This window comes from Mixophyes fleayi, chromosome 2 (genome assembly GCF_038048845.1).
Source record: "Mixophyes fleayi isolate aMixFle1 chromosome 2, aMixFle1.hap1, whole genome shotgun sequence".
NCBI lineage: Eukaryota > Metazoa > Chordata > Amphibia > Anura > Limnodynastidae > Mixophyes > Mixophyes fleayi.
Window position 1 is genome coordinate 141,253,619 of NC_134403.1, and position 17,463 is coordinate 141,271,081.

The 17,463-nt window shown below is 41.3% G+C and overlaps 1 protein-coding gene across 1 annotated transcript in view; it reads left to right on the forward strand.

The window, feature by feature from the left end:
- The window catches only part of OCA2 (OCA2 melanosomal transmembrane protein), a 264,425-nt gene that overhangs the window by 152,300 nt on the left and 94,662 nt on the right, over window positions 1-17,463 (forward strand). The window contains exons 15-17 of the mRNA XM_075200107.1: window positions 1,935-2,067; window positions 17,058-17,205; window positions 17,403-17,460. Of these exons, the coding sequence (XP_075056208.1) occupies window positions 1,935-2,067; window positions 17,058-17,205; window positions 17,403-17,460 (339 nt within the window). The remainder of the gene's footprint in view (window positions 1-1,934; window positions 2,068-17,057; window positions 17,206-17,402; window positions 17,461-17,463) is intronic.

Here is a 17,463-nt window from a genome sequence, read left to right on the forward strand (position 1 = left end):
TTTAAGTTTGCATGCTGAACTTGCAGGGGAGTGTAGTTATTTTTCTACACAAAACAGATTACACCATTGCCAGCTGCACAAAGCATGATAAATATTTAAGTCCATCATCGAAGGTTGAATGTTCCTTTGTCGGCTATAATTATTCTGGCTTAAATACCTTTGGAAAATGAACTTTAAATATTGTGTTGTCTGCTTCACATATATAGTAATATATCTTCCTCTTATATTTACCTTCATGATAAATGCTCAGGAGATCGGGTAACATTATCCATTATATTTTATAGCAGAGCACAATATTCTTCTTATATTATAGTCCTCCTAAGTGTGTGACTGGATTAGCTGATGATATATAACTTGGACCATGAGACTATAACCAGCTGCTGAAAACACATTCTAAGCTCCAAACCAGATTATAATGGATTGGTTTGAGCTTGAAAATATAAAAATAGTTTATTGCATAAAAAGAATGCAGTGACTGCTTACTGTATCACTGTAGGAAACAAAAAATGATTTTTGAACCACTAACAAATAAATGAATGTTACTTTTTACAAATTGAGAGTTATTTGGTATCTGCAAGTTTAGAGATGCTGGTAGCAAAGTACTTTAAATTCCATAATCCTAACATTCAGTGACTAAACAATTTTAAAATTGCGGAAAAGTTGTCACATAACCCACTTTTTCATTTGTTCTCTTTTTCTTTTTACCCTTTACATTTTTTGCTTTATGAACAAGTGCATTTTTACCCTTTTATTCTCGTCTGTAACTGATTTTAATGTCTGTGCAGCCTTTATAAATTGTACATTGTAGTGTGAAATGTTAGTGCTTTCTAAACACAAAGTATTCAGTGTATTACAAAATATGAACATGCTTGAAATACAACTAAAGTTTAATTTATCCAACCTGAAATGACATTTCATAACAGGTGTTTATTATATAAACCTACCATGTTATGACCGAATTTAATCTATTTCAAATTGCATTTTTTTCTTTTCTTATTAACACTGCTCCACTATTCCAGGTGTAATATGGTATGCATTGTAAAAAATAGTAAAATCTCCCACCTCATGAAGCATTGATATTCATTCTTTGACATGTTCCTGAAATGTTCCCATATGTCTGAAAAGCAGGCATGTCTAATGCCACTTTCATAGTCCATTGTATTTCTATTTATTTTTTAAAAATAGCAACATCCCAACAAAGTATTAGACATGATTTCAGTAAATTAATGCAGACCAATACAAATATTTGCTTAGTAGCCATAATGTTAAGAGAATTGTCAATTATTAATTCATTAGCAATGAGCTAGTAATGCAAGTCACATAATGTATATCCTAATGATACTTGTAGACAGACCTAATTAAGTTGGTACAGTTCGTGCTGAATATAGAGACATTACATTTTTACTATCTAATGATTGGCACTGTGGAAAATAATATTTGTTCCCAATAGAGATTTACTTTGCAAGCTTGCACAATTGATTGAATAGAAAAGTTGTCATTATATGTGCTTTCTCCTGGTCCTTTTTTTTAAAGTCCTATATTATCTAGTGGCTACCCTTCATATGATGACCTACTGATTTGCACTGCTTCATAAGAGGCTGAATGTGTCACAAAAATGTAGTTGTTCCCTTGGAAATGAGCATTTTATTTCTAAATTAAGAGACCGGATTTTCTTTAATACATTTTATCTGCCTTATTGATGCTTTGAAATCCCCCCCCACCACCAACATCCAATCAAATGAAACCTCACAGTAGAGTTTCCAGTTAAGATATAGCCAATAAGATGTTGGCTGGATTTATTTCATACACATTTTCTTTTTCTAATTTTTTTTTTTTTTACATTTGTGTAACGCAAGTACCTTTTCCCACCCTTCTGATTTAACCTGCCAACTGATGAGTTTTTGTTGTTTTTAATAAATATTTGCTTTGTCTAGGGATTGGACTTTGCTGGTTTCACAGGACATATGTTCCTCGGAATTGGCTTGGTTCTGCTGGTATCTTTCCCATTTCTCCGAATTTTGTACTGGAACAAAAAACTTTACAATAAGGAGCCTATTGAAATTGTTGGTAAGATTGATCTCTGTTGTTTCTGTATTTGATACTAACACAAACCATGAAAGATATAAAAATGCTCCATGTTTCACGCAATTACTAAAAAAGTTGTGTTCTTATTAGAGATGGGCGGGTCCGGTTCCCCGAGAAAGGAACCCACCCGAACTTTGGCTATCCAAGTACCGAGCTGAGTAGCTCGGTACTCTCCCGCCCGCTCCGAATCGAAATCGAGGCCGAGCATCATCGTGACGTCGTCGGATCTCGGGGCTCGGTTCTCGCGATACTTCAACATTATAAATACCTGCCTCCACAGCAATCCATCGCCATTTGACAGAGGGAGAGAGCAGGGTGTAGTCACAGGCTGATTAGAGCAGGGACAGAGAATACAATATTCTTCTTGCAATTGCTCTAACAAAAATCGCTAGAGAAGAGAGGAGGATAGAGGTTTATAATTTTGTTTTAATATTTGGCACTCCCCAGTGCTTTTGGGGTGTCCCCCATAATTGTGCATAAATATTTCTGTCTGTCAAAAGTCAGATCTGTCAGCAGCATCTAACCAAATAATTTTTACCACTACAAGTGCTTTTCACTCAGAATGGATTTAAAGCAGTCCACATATGATCAGAATGAGCAACCAGGTTCTGTCACCAGTCCTGATGTTAGTGTTCCCAGTACGTCATCTGGCCAAGGCGATGTCAAACAACAGAGTGTTTCCAAATCAGTGCAAAAAACAAAAAACAAAAAAAAAATTACTGTGTTGAAGCGAAAACGAAGTGTTACTGAGCAAAAGTTAAGTGTCGGTAAAAATATTTTGCAAACATGCCATTCTACACACGCAGTGGCAAAGAGAGAATGAGGCCTTCATCTTTGGCTATTAGTGGCAGATCCCAAAAAGTTACCGAGCCTACAATTGGTGCACAACTACTGTTACGCGTCAAAACTGAGCTGCAAGATAACAGTAAGGCATTAGAAGAGAATGTTTTGCTCTGATTCACAAATGACAACAATCCCTGTGGAGAGTCCATCTAACAGTGGGATGTCTAATCGTGAGCATTCTGCTCATGTGTGCCTTAATAGCCCGAGTGTAGCCGATGATACCCAAATTGAGGATGCCACTTTGGAATTAGAAGAGGATGAGGGGGAGATTTGTGAAGGTGACGAGGGCGCTAATGAGGATGTTGATGAGGATGAGGTTGTTTGTGTAAGTCCTGCACCAGTGGCAGCAGTTCTGGCACGTGACAAGAAAAAGACCATTGTCATGCCTGGCCATAAAACAAAAAAAATCCACTTATGTGCCACAGTCAGTCGATGGAGGGACCTTAACCATCTTGGAACCTCGTCTATGTTACGTCATTTAACGAGAGTTCATGGCAAAGTGTTGGGAAAAGCTGAAAGTTCTTCCCAAAAAAATACAAGCACTCCATCATAAGCTAAGACCCTCCTCTCACCAACATCCCGACGGCTACAAAATACACCCACCACACCATCCTCATCAATATCCTCAGTAGCGCTCGGAGTTAGCCCGGCATCCCACTTAAGGCTGGATGACTCCTGCACTATTATTTATTCCTCTGAAGAAAGCGTTGGTCCCACTGTTGCTGCTGCTGGGGGTGAATCGTCATCCCAGAGGCAGGTCAAGAAAATGAGCAGTCCTACATTTCAACAATTAACTGTGAAACAATCATTTGCGAGGGGAAGCAAATATGGCAGCAGTCACCCAGTCGCCAAGCGAATCAGACGCCATGGCTGCAATGTTAGTGTTAGATCTGCGTCCAATCTCCACAATAAACGCAGCTGGTTTTTCACAGTTAATTGAGGTTTTGTGTCCGCGTTACAGAATTCCATTGCGACACCATTTCTCCCGTAAAGCAATTCCACAACTATACCAAAAAGTGTGTAAAAATGTAGAGATTGCGCTGAAAAATGCCATTCTGCCCACTGTCCACTTAACCACAGATATGTGGACAAGTGGAAGTGTCCAAACCAAAGACTATATGACTGTGACAGCCCACTGGGTTGGTCATTCACCTTCACCAGCAGGAACAGCAGCAGCATGTACACCACTACGCAACATTTGTCACAGGCAGGCCACTCTTTGTATCACCGGCTTCACTAACAGGCTTACGGCTGACAATTTGTTACGCAAATTGAGAGATGTGATTGATGCATGGCTTATACCACTCGGACTCTCCCCAGGGTATGTCATTTCTGATAACGCCAACAATATAGTGCGAGCATTACAGCTGGGTGATTTCCAACATATTTCCTGTTTTGCTCACACCATCAACTTGGTGGTGCAGAGCTTCCTACGAAATAACCGTGAGGTGCAGCAGATGCTTTCGGTGGCCCGTAAGATTTCAGGCCATTTCAGGCATTCAGCCACAGCATGTAGGAGATTACAGCAGCTCCATGAGCAGTTTAACTTGCCCTGCCACCAACTTAAGCAAGAGGTGGTAACTAGGTGGAATTCCACCCTGTACATGCTTCAGAGGATGAAGGAACAGCGCAAAGCCATCCAAGCATATTGCACAAGCCATGACATTGGGAAAGGAGGGGGGATGTATTTCACTCTTGCACAGTGGGGAATCCTTTCAGTCCTGTGCAAGGTGCTGAAACCATTTGAAGTAGTGATGTGTGAGGTGAGTGCAGACTCTGCTAGTTTGAGCCAAGTCATTCCTTTAATTAGACTATTGGGAAAGCAGCTTGAGAAAATGAAGGAGGAGCTGAAAGCAAGCAATTCAGCAAAGTATGTTGGCCTTGTCGATCAAGTACTTCGCTTCACAATGATCCTCGAGTTATTAAGATCTTGAACTCGAATCAGTACGTTTTGGCCACTGTGCTTGATCCAAGGTTTAAAACCTACATTGAGTCTTTACTTGTAAATGAGCGAGATGTGAACTTTTGCAAGGAGCTATTGCTCAGCAAGTTGGCCGCTGAACTGGGCCTCGGCTTGACAACATGTCCTCCTTCACTTTCTCAAGCTGCTGCTGCTCGTAAAAAATTAAAATTCCCAAAAAGAAGCAGGGAAGATGCAGGTGGCAGACCAGAACAATTTAACATCTGGGCTGGTTTGAAGGATTTTTCTAAAAAATGTGTCACTTTGCCCATAACTCCATCCAATACGAGTATAAACATGCAAAGGATGGTGGAGGATTACTTTCAAGAGGTAGTTGATATGGAAATGTCACAGTCCCTTTCCTTACTGGGAAGAAAAGCAGGCCATTTGGAAACCCATGTACAAACTTGCTTTGCAATACTTAAGCTGCCCACCCTCCAGTGTGTACTCAGGGAACTTAGTCAGTGATCGCCGTAGAAGATTACTTCCCAAAAATGTGGAGAAAATGATGTTTATAAAAATGAACTACATCTTCCACGAGGAAGGCCTTCACCATCCAAGACATCCAAGCACTGACTGTTCTCTAATGGCGGATTCAAGTGGCGATGAATTGATAGTTTGTGATTATGACGTACACACTGATTAGGGTGATGATGAAGCTGAAAATGATGATAACATCCTTTTAAAACTTTCTATGTAAGTGTAGGGTGCAATCTACCCCCAAAGAGGAAAGGGACTTGTGGCATTTCCATATCACGTACCGCCTTGAAAGGCTGCTGTTTGGGCAATTTCTCCTTAAGGGTAGGGTGTCATAGACAGAGTGACCCCAAACTGCCTTTGTCCATTTCTCTTAATATTGTACAGTCTATAACGGCTGAATTTTTTTGTATTTTATAGAAGTGGAGGGGAGCCTAGAGAGACAGAAAACAAACTGGCTTTCTCCATGCCAATTAATATTGTACAGTCTATAACGGCTGAATTTTTTTGTATTTTATACAAGTGGAGGGGAGCCTAGAGAGACAGAAAACAAACTGGCTTTCTCCATGTCAATTAATATTGTACAGTCTATAACTATAAGTGTAGGGTGTAATATACATCCAAAGACGATGGCTGCATTGCCAATATGCATAGATGGAGAGGAAGACAATCTGTTTTGTGTGTATAATAAATGAAGGCCTACCAACGAAGAATTAAACTGTTTTTTGGATAATTTATAACCTCTACAATTAGATTACTTATCTCTAAAACAGTTGGAGCACTAAATTGGGTTAGTTTAGGCCCAAAAACATTGATTTTCCAACAAAATAGCAAAACCAAAAAAAACCAAAACCAAAACACGCTATGGCGGTTTTGCAAAACCAAAACACGACGGTAATCCAGATCCAACACCGAATCCAAAACCAAAACACGGAGGTCAGTGACCATCTCTAGTTCTTATGTACAAAGATCAAACAAATGAAATTATCAGGAATATATATCTCTACCAGTAGGAGAAGTGGCAGTATGGCATATCTCCATGCAACAGCCCATTTTGAGATATATTTATATATGTTTCTGTAGTTCTACGTCATATTTGGAAAGAAATTTGTGAAGAAGTTCAGACACTATCAGTTACATGGCATAGGAAATCCTTTACCATTAAATCAGTGATAATTGGCAGGATACAAAATCATGCAGTACACCAGTGCTTCAATTTACTACAAAAGAATATTTGTGTAAATGGTCACAATTATTATGCATACCACAAATTTCTGAAGATAGGCAGGATACAGTGGTATTACTATTAGGTTAACTGCTGCTACATATCCTGGCACCTGAGAGTACCCAGCAGGGCCCCTCGGCTTCCATGCTTCTTATAGCTGCCACCCACAATGCTCTGGGGGCTCTTTTACCCTCTGCTGTGTCATGATCTTCCTGCTGTGTGACTGGCAACACTGCATGAAGCCCCCTTATTATCTCTTATTTATAAGGCGCCACCAGGGGTCTGCAGATCTGTTCAGAGTATACAGTAAAGCATTAAGTGACAAAATAAGAAGGCAAAAAAACAGTACGCTAGCAATATAGGCAGAACAGTACTCTGGCAAGGAATGTCATAGCAAGAACACAAATCGGCACAAGCTGAACCTCTACCCAGTGAAAAATGTAATTTAGCCGACACCCTAGGGTTTTAAAATGACAATTTTTGTTCTGATGTTCCCTTCATCTGTGCTCAGAAAGTAAAGTGTAGAGGATGGGCTGAGAAGGAAGAGGAGGCAGCTGGACATTAATGTACACTGTACACGTCTGTTACCTTCTGAACTATATACGCATTGTTTCATCAACGTAAACATTATGTCCCTAACATGAATCATTTTCTAAATAAATGTTTGAAAATGGGCTGCCCTGTTTATAACCCAACAGATAAAAAGTACTTATTTTATAAGAGCTTCACTTGCTTTAGTAGCAAAGGCATCCATACAAATCTCTGTGGTTGCTGTGTCATTGCATGTTTCTGATCTATGCTCTTACAAACTGCCCAACATGATCTATTTAAGCAATGTAATAAACGTCTGCTCTCATTTTTTGATACATATTTACTATGGCAATAGCATGAATGGAATAAGCAAACATACTTAATACATTCTACTCAATGGGCCAGCTCATACCTCCTGAATGTGAGCAATGTAATGCTAAAGAACTGGCTTCTCGCTTAATAGCTGCAATCAGAGATATGTCCTAGGAAAATTATTCAACATCGCCTTTAAGATACCTGTCTTCAAATTGGTAACTTGTATAGTAATTTCTGCCATTTGCATCCACTGTATACATCTGAATGGACAAGTGGTTCCTTGGGGGGGCATTTGAAAAACTATGGTTATCCAGGTGAAAACGCCAAGGTTGGGTTGTTTTTTATTTTTATTTTTTTAGTGCTTTTTTATTTTTATTTTCTCTTTCATCCATCTGGGGGACACTCCTTAACCATGGGGGGTTGAGTCGGGGGGAGGAGTCTGGCACCCAAAGAGTTAACTTTTTTCAGCTGACAGCATATCACCCTCGCCAATTCCCACATACCTCAGTTTGAATTGGGTGCCCTTGGAAGAAGGTTGCCTCCTGAAGAGCTCCAAGAGAGACAGTGAACAGGGTTCACTGGTTATAGGTTTTTTCCTTTTCTTTTGCAGTTTTTTTCTTTTGACAGTGGCGAGAGGCTCCGTGTAAACGGAGCTGACTCGTGGGAGAAGCGCCAGTCGAGGGGGGGCGGCCCCGCTGACAGAGAGGTAAGAAGCGCTTCTCACAGCGGGAAGCAGTCGGCAAGAGACTCTCCCAGCTGATGCAGGAGGGGCGCTGCCATTAGGCAGAGAGCGCCTTTACTGCTGAGGTTCCCCGGAAGCCAGCTGGAGTATACCAAGTTCCTCCTCCCATGGGGATGGCAATGCATTCTTGAGGATGGCGCACTTTCAATAACGCTAGCGGGGAACACATTCTAACAGGTTTTCCCCTAATATAAGAGAAAGGGCAAAACACCGTTAAAGTAAACAACACAGAAGGAGAGCCACTGGAAGGGGAATGTGCTTAAGGAACACCGCTTCCCCTCCCTGCTGAGTGAGCACGTGGAAGATCCCTTTTGGCGCCAAAGTTCAAAAGGAGGACAGATGCTACAGTCATTTGGAGAGAAGTGCACTGTTGACACATATCTTCCACCTAAGTATCACTTTGTTTCTTCTGTGTATGCATGTGTATTATAAGACTATGAGGTGTTGAGAGAACTGTGTTTAAGAAAAACTATAAAGTTCTCCAAACCTGTCTTATTTAATCAGAAATACTATGATATGTTAAATAACCTAGTCTGTATTTTCTGATAAAGGTTGTGGAAGTGTTTGGGCGTGCCAAACATATTGTCTGTTCCAAATGTAATGCTAAATGGGCCCAGGTGTTCTGTGCTAATTGCAGTCATTACTGAAAAGCCTGCTGCAGCCTTTCAGCTTGACTAATTATACCTTATACTCTCTATATAGAGGAAAAGGAACAGAAATACTATCTTTTGACTGGTTCATAGATAAATATGTACCTGTATTTTGCGGTGTGGTAGCAAAATGTGAGAAAGATAAAGCAACAGGATTTCACCTAAGTAGAATGGGGAAATCGCTGCTAGCAGAGACACAGAAGGAGATTCCAGTGGTAGGGGAATGTGTTGAGAAGCACCTCTTCCCCTCCCCCACTGAGTAAGCACATGGAAGATCCCTTTTTGGCACCAAGCTTCAAAAGGAGGACAGTTGCAGCAGTCATTTGAAGAGAAGTGCACTGTTGACACATATCTTCCCCGCTGAGTATCACTTTTATTTCTTCTGTGTGTATGTGTGTGCATGTGTAGACATGTATATTATAAGACAATAATGCGTTGAGAGAACTGTTGTTTATGAGAAAACTATAAAGTTCTCCAAGCCTGTCTTATTTAAATCAGAAATACTATGAAATGTTAATATAACCTAATCTGTATTTTCTGATAAATTGGAGAAGTGTTTGTGAATTTTGAAACGTGATTTAGTTTTTCTTATCTTGTGATGGCAGATAAAAGCAAAACAACACTTACCAAACATAATGTCTGTTCAAAATGTAATGTTAAACTAACAAGTGAACGGCTGGATCAGGGGGGGCTCTGTGCAGCCTGCACTGTGGCTCCTGTGAAACAGCCTATAGACACCTCCACCATAACGGTAGATCCTCCTGAGTGGGTGGCTGCCTTAACACAGGGAGTTAATAACCATGTAAATCTGTTATCTAAAGCAGTTGAGATCCCAGCTACATCTGTGGTTGCTCAGGGTATAACAGTAGGAATGACAGATGAGTCATTTTCCCCAGGGGTCAGTTTATTTCCCTCCCCAGCCCTCCCGGGGGTTTCCTAGATAGGAGAGGTGGGTTGGTCAGCGGTGGTTAAAAGCCTGGACCGGCTTACCCATCTACTGGAGAACCCCAGACACAAGCGTAGTGTTAAAAGACGTAGACAAACGGCTAAAGCGCTGTGGTCAGTGTCAGACTCTGAGAGTTCCTCAGAGGAGGAGGGGGAATTGTTGGACGATTCAGATGTGTCCATAATAGAGTCAGAAGGAAACTCTAGGCACCAGGGTATGGACGACCTGGTAAGAGCAGTTCGTCAGACCCTGGGGTTTGCTGAAGTAGAGGAGACGAAGTCCTTGGACCGCTCCCTCTTTAAGAAGGCTTCTAAGCAGGTGGTCAGTTTCCCTCCCTCAGTTGAGTTGAGGGATATTGTAGAGGCCTCTTGGAAATATCCAGATAAAAGGTTCTCTATGCCAAGGAAGTTTGGCGTATTGTATCCCCTTCAGGAGGAGGATATGACCCTTTGGGAACAGGTGGCAAAGGTAGATACACCTGTGGCGAGATTGGTTCGTCAGACTACACTACCTGTACCCGGGTCAGCGACCTTACAGGACGCGACTGACAAGAAATTAGAATCCCTGCTGAAGTCGATCTTCTCGGCCGTCGGTATTAGCCTCAGGCCAGCATTGTCCTCTACCTGGGTAGCTAGGGCCATGGAAGTCTGGGTAGGGCAGTTAGAGTCTGCCTTGCAGGATTCATATTTACTGCCTCTGGCCATGCAGCTAAAGGAGGCAGCAGGCTATGTATATGAAGCGGCCCATAATTCGGCCTCCATAGCTTTGTCTATTTCAGCTACAGCGGTAGTAGCTAGAAGAGCGTTATGGTTAAGGGCTTGGAATGGGGATTCAGAGTCTAAACTATCATTAGAATCCATCCCGTATACGGGTGGGATGTTATTTGGTCCAGAAATAGACTCTTGGATTTTACAGGCTTCAGGGGGCAAGAAGACGTCATTGCCTGTAAATACTCCAAGACCTAGGGCTAAGCCTAGGTTTAGTTTTTTCAGACAGCCTCCTTACGGGGGCGGGTCTGGCAGAGGCCAGACTTCCAGTCCAGGGGCCGTGGAATCCAGGAGACAGTCCCGTATGGGAAGGTCATCCTTTGCCCCTGTGGCGCGGAGAGCTTCTTCCGCCAAGCTGCTGGATAGACCAGCAGCATGACTACCACCCACCTCTGGTTCCAGAGGGTGGGGTGGGAGGACGGCTGCTTGGGTTTGCCCGGCAGCAGACAGGGTCCTCAGTAGACGAGTAGGTCCAGAATATCGTGATAGAATTCATGGGACCAGCTCACCTCAGGTTTTGAAAAAACTTACCTCGCTGGCTTCTGTCAAATCAGAAAGAGCTCAGGGCTGTCGTTTTTGCTTCGTTCAGACGAAGCTATACAGGCTTAGAATTTCCAGTAAGGGAAAAGGTTTTAGTCACACCCATTCAGGGTGCTAAGGCTAGACGAGTTGGTCCGTCTATGACCGAACTTCTAGAGTCTGAAAGGGTCACAGAGAATCCCTTGTCTAAGAATGAGTTTCTTGAGACTAGTGAGGGACTTGGTACGCAGCAGAAGGTTGTCTTCACAGGACAAGTTGAGGTCCTAGATGGAGTGGACAGGCATGATCCTGTCAGACAAGAGGCTGTCAGTAGCCAGGTCTTTGAAGCTGCTGGGAAAGATGGTGACATCTTTCGTGACCTTACCCTGGGCAGGGTCCCACACCAGAGGAGCATTCCCGTTTTCGAGGTACCAGTGGAGGAGGTAGGTCCTCAGCTGGTGGTTGCTGGACAAGAACCGAACAAAAGACAGGGAAGTCCCAGAGTTCTGCGCAAGAACAAGGGATCCACTGGTAAGGGACGTCCTAGCAAGGCCTTGAAGCTGCAGGTAAAACCTGCCCTACAGGGTCCCGTAGAGAGAGGAGCCTCAGACTCCTGGAACAAAGACAAATAAATATTTGCACGTAGTGAGGGCATTACGTATATATGTTAAGAGATCTGCAAAGATACGTAAGACAAAGTCTCTATTTGTGTTGTTTGACTTTTCCAAACGGGGATGGCCAGCATCTAAGCAAACTATTGCCAGATGGCTTACCCTGACTATCAGGGAGGCTTATGTCCGTATTAATCTCCCTGTGCCGAAACGTATTGTTGCCCATTCTACCCGGTCGGTTGGGGCGTCTTGGGCGGCTCGTAATGGAGCCATGGCGGACCAGCTGTGCAGAGCAGCCACCTGGTCCTCGGTCCATACCTTTACGAAATTCTACCAATTTAATATATTTGCGTCTGGGGACGCCTCCTTTGGCCATAGTGTTCTGCGTGCAAGGAGATCAGAGCGGTCCCACCCTTCAGAGGGATTGCTTTTGTAAGTCCCCATGGTTAAGGAGTGTCCCCCAGATGGATGAAAGAGAAAACGGGATTTATACTTACGATAAATCTTTTTCTCTGAGTCCATCTGGGGGACACTCCGACCCCCCCCCCCCCCATCTTTTCGTTGTTTTTTCTCCACTCCCCCCTCGGTTGAGTGGTGTGTCTTGGTTGATTGGCCTATCTTCCTAATGGCTTTTGTAATCAAACTGAGGTATGTGGGAATTGTCGGGGGTGATATGCTGTCAGCTGAAAAAAGTTAACTCTTTGGGTGCCAGACTCCTCCCCCCGACTCAACCCCATGGTTAAGGAGTGTCCCCCAGATGGACTCAGAGAAAAAGATTTATCGTAAGTATAAATCCCGTTTTTTTTGCTCTACATGTCTGTTGCAACATTCAAATAAAAACTATGTTGTGTTTCTTGCAGATTCAGCATATGACAGACATATGCCTCACAGATCCCATAAATCACTCTTGTAAACTTCTTAGAAAGTTTTTTTTACATGTGCAGACTCAACACAGCATGGTATATTAATGTGGATGCAGAACAGAGGTTTTGCAGAAATACAGGTGTAGTTCATTGCTATAGATTGTTGGAAAGCAACTTCAATCAACAAAAACATTTGCAGCTAGATTTCTTCTGATTAGCAATCAAAAGTTCTGCTGTATCAGTAATAGGGAATCCAAATTGCTTCTCTAACATTTTCTGATTTCTGTATTTTCATATTCTGTGCTTTAACCCACTCTATTTTTAACAAGGCCAATTACTGAATGTTCCTTTTTATACACAAATATTTGTGAAATTGTAAATGTTTGAAGTTTTAAAAAAAAAAAAAATGAAAGTTGGTTCAACTAAATCAGATTTGTAAAGAACATATATTAAAAAAGAGATACTGAATGTTTGATTTCAAGTATAAATTAGTTTTTTTTTTTTCAAACTAGTCGGATTTATAGAAGTACAGTTTCTTAACAAAAAAAATTGCACTTTTTTTTTTGTTCCGCAAATTCGGCTTTAGCAAAAATGGTACCATGTAGTCTACTAAACATGCAGAGAACTTTGGTTTTTGCTTTCTAATAATGATACCTTTATGTGGTCCTATCTATAAACTTAAGACCCATCAATAAATATGTAAATATAGCAGTGTGTGTATATAGGTTTTGCCACTTCAACATAATTCTTTCATGTATGCTTTCTCTGCATCTGTCCACCATAAAGCTGATTTATACATGGCCTTATGTTAAATGCCGGTGATACATGATGAACACAATCTCGTTTGACATGCAGTGATTAATGAGCACTTGCAGGGGGGAGGGGCAATAGAGATCACTTCATCAACCCCAATGAATAAGTAAATATAGCAGGCTGGGTTGAAAAACATGGCCCCACAGTTAAGGTGCTCCCGACCGCCAATGGGCACCATTTCTTTATCTTTTTCCAAGTGTTAGAAAACTATTCAGTAAAAGCATGTATTTTGCAGCCTGTAGATAAGGGAATTATAACCTGCAGAAACACACACACATATGCCTGTTAAGAGGTGTATATTTTGCACCTGCTAGTGGGTAAGTGCAAATTATCACTGACTTATCTTAAACCAGGGGTATATGTTGCTGATGCAGAGTTGCATGAATCTCAAGATATGTATGTCTCTGCTTATGGGCAGGAATATGCTCATTTAACAAGCTCCCTTTTTTTTTTTTACTTTTTTTTTTAATTTGTGTGTGTGTAGCCAACGCTCCATTAGGCCCATTGTCTCTATCACCCATCTTGTGAACTTCATCGATGTTATAAGGTCTATCCATTCAAATAATAGTCTCTTGTATAGTAGTTCAGCCCCAAAAGTGGATACTACCATTGTGTGTAGGTAACAGATCCACTGATAAAAGTAGTCCATTAATGCTGATATCATTTTTACAAAGTAGCAGAGCGAATTTAGTCCATCAACTAACTGCATAGTTGATCAGTGGCACTGAATGAGACTTATAGGGGTGAGCAACTTGCATTATCATGTCAAATATAGGCAATAGCGGCCAACATCTCGACTAAATTAGACTGTTGCTAGTGAATAATAATAAGAATATGTGGCTAAAGAGAACTAGTGAAAACACTAGAAAGATAGTACTTGCTCTGATGAATCACAGCTTCTGCTGATTCACATTGTATTGGAGGTCTAGGATAAAACATGATGCGATCCACCCTGCTGGTGGTCAATAATAATGGTGGAGGCCAGGTTGTCGGGGTAAACATCGTCATCATCAGCCTCAGCATTAATTTATATAGCGCCAGCAAATTCCGTTGCGCTTTACAATTTTGAACAAACATTAATAAAACAATACTTGGTAATACATACAGAGAGGTAAGAGGGCCCTGCTCGCAAGCTTAGATTCCCTTGAGAACACATCCATAGGATGTGTGAATGTTATCAGGTTAATCATAACATGGCAGCAGTGTATGGTGAATTCAATGTAAAACAGTGGATTTCCCCAGTCCCTAAATCTCAACCAAATTGTTCCAGCCCCCCCCCCCCAGATTATCGATCTATTCACACCACTTACTTTTGAAGCAGCTATGAAACCTATTAGAGCCAACATATCTGTACCACATTTTCATTACTTTGTTGAATTGAATTAAGTTGTTCTTCTGGCTAATAGGGGAACCACTTGCTATTATGTGGGTGGGTGAACATACTTTGATTTCAGGGATGACAGAAATTTTGACCCACTCTGAAATATGTTTTGGCACTTCATTTTAGCTGTGTCATAGGGTGTGTATTGTAGTAGTTTATATTACTATTTATCCTTGCCTCTTTTTAAAGAAGATCCCATTTGCTTAGTAAACAAAGAATTTGTGGCTTTGTTTTCTGATTTGTGGAGTTATCATCTTAATATGTAGAGATGGTCACTGACCCCCGTGTTTTGGTTTTGGTTTTGGATCTGGATTACCTACGTGTTTTGGTTTTGGTTTTGCAAAACAGCCCTTGCGTGTTCTGGTTTTGGTTTTGTTTGGTTTTGTTTTGCTATTTTTGAAAAAAATACCATCATCTTTGGGTGTATATTACACCCTACACTTGTAGTTGAATATTAAAAAAGCAGCATTCACAGACTGTGGAGCTAGAAAGTAAAATTAAATGGACCACGGTACTTTGGTGGCTATCTATGCCTCCCCCCTCCGCCCTCCACTTGTAGTTGAATATAAAAAAGCAGCCTGCATAGACTGTAGAACTAGAAATTCGAATATACAAAGAAATGGACAAAGGCAGTTTGGTATCTGTCTGCATCAGACCCCCTTCCCCATCCACGTGTAGTAAAATAGAAAAAAAGCAGCCTGCATAGACTGAAGAACTAGAAATTCGAATATACAAAGAAATGGACAAAGGCAGTTTGGTATCTGTCTGCCTCAGATCCTCTCTCCACTAGGAGTAAAATAGAAAACTGTTCAGCCGTTATATAATCTAGAATATAAATAGAAATTGAGAAAAGCAATTTGGTATCTGTCTGCATCATAATCATCAACATCCTCATTAGCGCCCTCGTCACCTCCATAAATCTCCTCCTCATCCTCTTCTATTTCCAAAGTGGCATCCTCAATTTGTGTATCACCGGCTATACTCGGGCTATTAAGGCACACATCAGCAGAATGCTCACGATTAGACATCCCACGTTGGATGGACTCTCCACAGGGATTGGTGTCATTTGTAAATCAGAGCAAAAATTATCCTCTAATGCCTTACTGTTATCTTGCAGCTCGGCTTTGACGCGTAACAGTAGTTGTGCACCAATTGTAGGCTCGGTAACTTTTTGGGATCTGCCACTAATAGCCAGAGGTGAAGGCCTCATTCTCTCTTTGCCACTGCGTGTGTAGAATGGCATGTTGGCAATTTTTTTTTTATCGGCACTTAACTTTTGCTCAGTAACACTTCTTTTTCGTTTTAACACAGTAAAAAAAAAATTTGATTTTGTTTTTTGGACTGATTTCGAAACTCTGTAGTTTGACATCGCCTTGCCCAGATGACGTACTGGGAACACTAACATCAGGACTGGTGACAGAACCTGGTTTCTCATTCTGATCATATGTGGACTGCTTTGAATCCATTCTGAGTGCAAAGCACTTGTAGTGGTAAAAATTATTTGGTAAGATACTGCTGACAAATATGACTTTTGACAGCCAGGAATATTTATGCACAATTAGGAGGGACACCCCAAAAGCACTGGGGAGTGCTAAAAATTATTTGGTAGATACTGCTGACAGATATGACTTTTGACAGCCAGAAATATTTATGCACAATTATGGGGGACACCCAAAAAGCACTGGGGAGTGCCAAATATTACAAAAATAAAATAAACCTCTATCCTCCTCTCTTCTCCAGTGATTTTTGTTACAGCAATTGGAATAAGAATATTGTATTCTCTGTCCCTGCTCTAATCAGCCTGTGACTACACCCTGCTCTCTCCCTCTGTCAAATGGCGATGGATTGCTGTGGAGGCAGGTATTTATAATCTTGAAGTATCGCGAGAACCGAGCCACGAGATCCGACGACGTCACGTTGACGTTCGGCCTCGATTTGGATTCGGAGCAGGTGGGAGAGTACCGAGTTACTCAGCTCGGTACTCGGATACCCAAAGATTGGGTGGGTTCGGTTTTGGGGAACTGGACCCGCCCATCTCTATTAATAAGTAACTTCAATACAGTTATGCTTTTGGGGATTGTGACTGTTTTCCCCCAGCATGATTGGCACCCCTCCGTCAGTAACTGAATGTGAACATTTAAATACACTTCCACAGAGGAGCACTGCTGATGCAACGGTAAGCATTCTTCTAGATAGAAATGGTTTTACATGAACCAGAGGTCATTCAGGAACTATTCTGGCATTTGCTCAAATGTAGTGATGCTTCACCTTTTGTTTACAACCTTATGTTTTAAGTCTTACATTGTTTTTTGTTCTGTCTGATTTGTAGAAATGAAACATGAAATTCATGTTTGGAAGCTGACTGCACAAAGGATTAATCCTGCTAGCCGTGAAGAGACTGCAGTCAAATGTCTCCTAATGCAAAAAGTATTGACATTAGAGAGCTTGCTGAGGAAGAAGCTTAGAACATTTCAAAGGTATGTTTAGAAGTCTCAATAGTATGAAAATTTGAATATAACAGATATTGTCGTGTAGTATATTTATAGTGCAGATATTGTAAATACAACACTGGATTCTTACTGTAATAGGAGAAGTACGCCCTTTTACAAATATACATTTGCACAAAGTAATTGGCATTGTCTTCTGCATTTGCAAACCTGTTTTATTTTCCCAGACAAATATCACAAGAGGACAAAAACTGGGAAACCAACATTCAAGAACTACAGAAAAGCGTA